The following is a 5,964-nucleotide window of genomic DNA, read 5'->3' on the forward strand; positions in this document are numbered from 1 at the left end:
GCTTCTCATAAAAATACAATCGCCGTTCGGAGTCGGCGTAAAACTGTAGGTCCCTCCGCTTTGTGTGACAACATCAAGGCGCACGCCACAAATCGGAGGAGAAGCTCGGCCAAACACTAACATATGTGTAAGCGCCAATCTATTATTATATTATTATTATTGAAGATAAAATCTGACAAAATTTACCATATTCGCATCTTTAGCTGTGTGCCAATCGGTAACATTTTTCTACGTGGTAAGACGGATTGGAAAAATTTGTACGAATAAATTGAATGCTGTGCCAAATGCAAAGTAAAATTTTGACAGTTGAAAAACCAAACAAACGCTCGTGTGAATGCTCTATTTTTGTATTTTGCTGAAATTTTTAAAATGAATGTCTATTTTATAACTTGCAAGTAACGCACGCCTTTTTTATGCTTTTTTCAGCTTTCATTTTGACTTTGACCCTTTATTACCTCCAAACAATATTATGTATATATATATTTTTATTCACCACGAGAAATGTTAAATTTTTGGTTTGATCTGTCAAAATTCCATTTTTTCTATCTATGTCTTAAATCTAGCGACATAAAAATCGGTTATACTTAGCGAAAAGTAAACAAATTTTTACAGCGTCTTTTTACACTTATCAAAATAAAGTTTTATTTTCAATATATGCAATCAACATTTTGTTTTAGTAAATTACAATATTTGTTGTTAACTCCCTTCTCATGACGGGGGTGCATCGAGGTCTGGTGGATTTTGTTAAGCTCCTTCTCCGAAAGAGAACTATTCTATCAGACTGGGGGATGGTTCCATTACAAAGTATGTGACCAGAGGCACCCCCCAAGGGGGAACTCTCTCCCCTCTACTCTGGAATCTAACAGTTAACACCATACTTCTAAGCCTAAAGCGCACCGGTTGTCAAGTCATAGCGTACGCCGATGACATAGCAATCGTTGCAACGGGCAAACATCGTCAGGTCCTGAGTGAGTTATTGCAAAACGCACTCGGTCTGGTAAACATCTGGTCCAAGGAATGTGGACTTAGTGTCAGTGCTGCCAAGACATAAATGGTACTTTTCACAAGGAAATATAAAACTCCTTTATTTAAACCTCCCACCCTAAACAGGGTGGCACTTACTCTTTCAACCGAGGTCAAATAGCTTGGAGTTATTCTGGACAAGAAACTGGATTGGAATCGAAACATTTAAGACCGCTCCAAGAAGGGATGCGCTAAACAACACCTTATCCAGAGCTAAGGTGGAACGTGTGCAGAGGACGGCTGTCCTGCTCGTCACGGGAGCCCTGCCCACTACATCCACCAAATCTTTGGAAATAATCTTAAATCTTCCACCTGTGGATCTCTACGGCGAATTTCGCGCCGGCTGTAGTGCGGTCAGGTTAAATACAATCCAGCCGTGGAGAGACCTCAGATGCGGACACGCAAAAGTACTTGAAACTATACCGGATCCTCTACTCTGTTTAGAAAACAAATTCTCCACAAGAATCCCAGAGAGGAACGAGTGGGAAAGGGCCACAGACCTGAACCCAGGGTCTACGGCCATATATACAGATGGTTCCAAGCTTAACGAAAGAGTGGGCAGCGGGATCTACTCTGACGAACTGACTGCGTAGCATTTCCTGGCTCACGCGAGGTTTTGGTCCTTCGACGGTTCGGCTTGCGCTTGTAATTGGACTTCCGCTCCGCCTTCTGCATACGCTCGGTCGGTGTGGAAGCGGATCAGTGCAGCAACGTGTGTTGGGCTAATCCACAGCGATGACAACTGCCTGAGGAATCACAGGCGCCCGTTGCATGAGAGGTAGCTAAGAAATTTATGCAGTAGCGGTGCATTCTAGCGGATTCATATCGTTCGTCCGGCATCATGGCCAGAAAGGCGCGGCAATAGCGCAGCGAATGGGTGCGGCAGCACAGTCGGCATTTGCTGAATTCTTGGGGCCTGTAAATACACGGTCGAAGGACATTGTTAGTGGCATGCGGGTGATTGGTGAACTGAGACGAGAAAAAATGTGAGAAAGATAGTAGAGTGAGTGTAAGGGCATGAGCTACGCGGGTGGTAATAAGCAAAGCTTCGTTATGTTGCGTGTGACGGTTCCGTTTTGGGTGCGAATGTCTACCACGCGAACATTTTGATCGGGAGCGGGATGGAGTTTCGTAATTCGGCCGAGCCGCCATTCGTTGGGGGGAAGGAGATCGTCTTTGATGACAACTAAGTCCCCTTCGTTTAGATTGGCTTCCTGGCCTTTCCATTTGTAGCGCTTATGGAGTTCTTGCAGATACTCAGTTTTCCAGCGCTTGCTGAACTGGTGATGGAGTACCCTTAGTTTCTGCCACTTATTTATTAGGGAGAGATTTTCGGAGTTTGGCTCAGGAATGGAGAGTAGAGGGGCACCGCGGAGAAAGTCAAAGCTTGTAGGTCACAAGGACAAGGAGAGTGTTGAACTCCTCATACGTGAATTTATGGGTGCCCGCAGCTTTGGTGAAATGAATCTTGAAACTTTTCACTGCTGCTTCCCAGAGTCCTCCTATGTGTGGGGCGTACGGAGGAATGAATTGCCATGAGAGGCCGTGGAGGGCATATTTGTTGGCAATATCCGCTGAGACTTCCTCAAGAAAGGTGAACAATTCCCTCTTGAGACCTCGTTGTGCACCTACAAAGGTTTTTCCATTGTCGGACATCACTTTGTGGGGTATTCCTCGGCGTCCGATGAATCGTGTGAATGCTGCCTTAAAAGCTTCTGTTCTTAAATCAGAGCAAAGTTCGAGATGTATAGCTTTTGTGGAGAAACATACGAAAACGCAGACGTATGCTTTGGAGTGAGATGCTAGACGAAGAGTAGAGGTTTTTACCAGAACGGGACCAGCAAAATCAACACCAGTGGTTTGGAATGGGAGCGAGTATGTAGAGCGTTCTGGGGGTAACGCGGCCATCATTTGGGACTTCATATTANCGTGAATTTATGGGTGCCCGCAGCTTTGGTGAAATGAATCTTGAAACTTTTCACTGCTGCTTCCCAGAGTCCTCCTATGTGTGGGGCGTACGGAGGAATGAATTGCCATGAGAGGCCGTGGAGGGCATATTTGTTGGCAATATCCGCTGAGACTTCCTCAAGAAAGGTGAACAATTCCCTCTTGAGACCTCGTTGTGCACCTACAAAGGTTTTTCCATTGTCGGACATCACTTTGTGGGGTATTCCTCGGCGTCCGATGAATCGTGTGAATGCTGCCTTAAAAGCTTCTGTTCTTAAATCAGAGCAAAGTTCGAGATGTATAGCTTTTGTGGAGAAACATACGAAAACGCAGACGTATGCTTTGGAGTGAGATGCTAGACGAAGAGTAGAGGTTTTTACCAGAACGGGACCAGCAAAATCAACACCAGTGGTTTGGAATGGGAGCGAGTATGTAGAGCGTTCTGGGGGTAACGCGGCCATCATTTGGGACTTCATATTATGCTTGTAGATGGTACATGTCTTGCAGTGAAAGATGCATGTCTTGATCTTCTGCTTGAGGCGAGGGATGTAGTATTCCTGCTGGACCATGCGGATCATAAGCTGCTTTTCGGCGTGTAGTAGTGTTGAATGGAGGAAAGCGAGAAGGAGAGAACATAGCTTTGAGTTGTCTGGTATAATAATGGGGTGCCGCTCATTAAAAACGAGGGCAGCATAAGTGAGGCGTCCGTTAACGCGCAGCAGGCCTGACATATCCAAAAATGGGTGAGCAATGGGTCTTTTTTGCTGATGGGGGTTTTCGCTTCCAAGGTTGTGATCGTTTCTCCGTAATATTTGTGTTGAGCATTCCGAATGAGAAGCAATTTCGCCTGATTTATTTCTGCATGCGTTAGAGTGATAGTTTGTGGGACATACAACCTTTTGGCTTTGTTTACAAACCGTAACATGAATGCTACCACTCGGAGAGCTCTTGAGTAGGAGGAGAAGCGGTGTAAGAGATCGGTGCTTACGGCTGTTTGAAATGCTTCTATGTGCTTTTGTTCCGGTGGAGATGGGTGATTTGGGGTGACTTTAGGCCATAGTATGGGGGGCTTTGTTAGCCATTCTGGGCCTTTCCACCAGAGAGAGCAGTCTACGAGATCTTGAGGTTTGGCTCCTCGTGTGCCTTGATCTGCTAGATTGTCGGCGCTGCAGACATGACGCCACGTAGCATTGTTGACGTTTTGAAGGATCTGGGATGTTCAGTTTGCTACATACATCTTCCACATCCAGGGAGGTTTTTCCAACCAAGCTAGCACGATGGAAGAGTCAGTCCACAACGTTAGTTCATGAGAGGGCAAATCTAGTTGGAATCGGATCTGTTTCACTAACTTTGTGAGGAGGACTGTACCGCAGAGTTCCAGCCTTGTTAGAGAAATAGTCTGTAAGGGTGCAACTTTGCTCTTTGCTGCGAGTAGATGAGAAGTTGCAGTTTCGCCATGTGGAACTCTTAGATATACACAAGCGCAAAAAGCCTTTTCAGAGGCATCAGAAAATCCATGCAATTGGATTGGGTTATCCGGGCTGAATTGTACCCAAAGGGGTATCTCAATTTCTTTTATCGCCGAGAGATTTTTCTGGAAAGAGTTCCATTTTAGAAGTGAGGTGGGTTTCACAGCTTCGTCCCAGTCTGTTCTTTCCATCCAGAGCTCCAGGAGGAGAGTTTTCGCTGCTATCATAATGGGCGATAGCCATCCTGCCGGGTCGAAAAGTTTTGCGACAGCTGATACGATCTGTCGCTTTGTGGCAGTGTTTGTGTCAGGGAGCGGATCTACGAAACGGAGTACGAAAACGTGTCTGTGAGAGCGTTCCATTTAATTCCAAGGGTTTTCGTTGACCTTGGCTCTTGGAATTGGAGAAAATCTGTGTCTAACAGATCAGACTGAAGAATATCTTTCAGCTGTGATTTGTGATTTGTCGTGATCTTTTTCAAGGGGAATCCCGCTGATTTTAGGACACCGAAATTTGAGATATCGATTCGCTGGCTGAATCCAGATCGTGCCCGCCTGAGAGAATGTCGTCAACATAAGTTTCGTTGACTAAAATTGCTGAGCTTCGTTGGGATTTTTGTTGTGTGCCTTTGGCCAATTGATGAAGTGTTCTTATGGCCAAATAGGGAGCACAGTTAACTCCAAATGTAACTGTTTTTAGTTTAAAGTCTTCTATCGGACTTTAGGGGGATCGGCGGAATAGGATTCGCTGGAAATCCTGGTCTTCCTTATGGACGTATATCTGGCGATACATTTTTTCAAGGTCGCCATTGAACATATACTTATATAACCTCCATTTGAGAATTATACGCATTCGATAATTTTGGAGTACGGGACCGGTGTGCAGTACGTCATTGAGTGAGATGCCGGAGTGAGAGAGTTTTGACGCATTAAAAACTACTAGGATTTTAGTAGTTTTACTATCATGTTTACAGCGTAATGTGGCAGGTAAAATGAGAAATATTTACCATCACGTATGATTTCGCGTGACTTTGTGGGCTCCATGTGGTCTAGAGTTAACTATTCTTCGAGGACCTTTGAATATGTGGTTTGGAGTTCCGCTTTCTTCTCGATGCTCCGTTCAATGCTGAGGTATTGCTGCTGAGCTGCGGGTCTGGAGTGCCCTAGTGCGGTTGAGTCGGGAAATGCTGACTTGAATGGGAGTTTTACTACGTATCGGCCGTCTTCTCTCCGATAGGTAGTATTTTTGTAGAGCTCCTCACAAAATTCATCATCGTATGTGTGAGTGGGAGCCGATGGAACCTCCTCTTGTTCCCAAAACCTTTTGAGTAGATCTCCTAGGGAATCTGCTGAGCCTTCAACTACCTGGGTGGAAAATGTTGAGATTTGTTCCGCAACGGCGCCACTTAATATCCACCCAAAGATGGAATTTTGGGCTACTAAGCTTCCACCAACTTTGGTTTTGAGACCTGGAACGAGTATTTTGGGGAGCAGGTCGCTACCAATTACCATGTCTATCCTGGCGG

The 5,964-nt window shown here is 45.3% G+C and overlaps 2 protein-coding genes across 2 annotated transcripts in view; both read right to left on the bottom strand.

Moving 5' to 3' along the window:
• Positions 1 to 1,566: 1,566 nt before the first annotated feature.
• Positions 1,567 to 5,964, bottom strand: part of LOC108358752 (uncharacterized) — a 181,723-nt gene continuing 177,325 nt past the window's right edge. The window contains exon 8 of the mRNA XM_017610225.1: positions 1,567 to 1,939. Within this exon, the coding sequence (XP_017465714.1) occupies positions 1,844 to 1,939 (96 nt within the window). The 3' untranslated portion in view covers positions 1,567 to 1,843. The remainder of the gene's footprint in view (positions 1,940 to 5,964) is intronic.
• Positions 5,456 to 5,950, bottom strand: LOC108358755 (uncharacterized). The gene has a single exon (XM_017610228.1). The coding sequence runs from the start codon at positions 5,948 to 5,950 to the stop codon at positions 5,498 to 5,500; it is 453 nt and encodes a 150-aa protein (XP_017465717.1). The 3' UTR covers positions 5,456 to 5,497.

The sequence above is a fragment of the Rhagoletis zephyria genome, unplaced genomic scaffold (genome assembly GCF_001687245.7).
Source record: "Rhagoletis zephyria isolate East Lansing unplaced genomic scaffold, Rhagoletis_zephyria_1.1 Rzeph_scaffold_00292, whole genome shotgun sequence".
Classification (NCBI taxonomy): Eukaryota; Metazoa; Arthropoda; class Insecta; order Diptera; family Tephritidae; genus Rhagoletis; species Rhagoletis zephyria.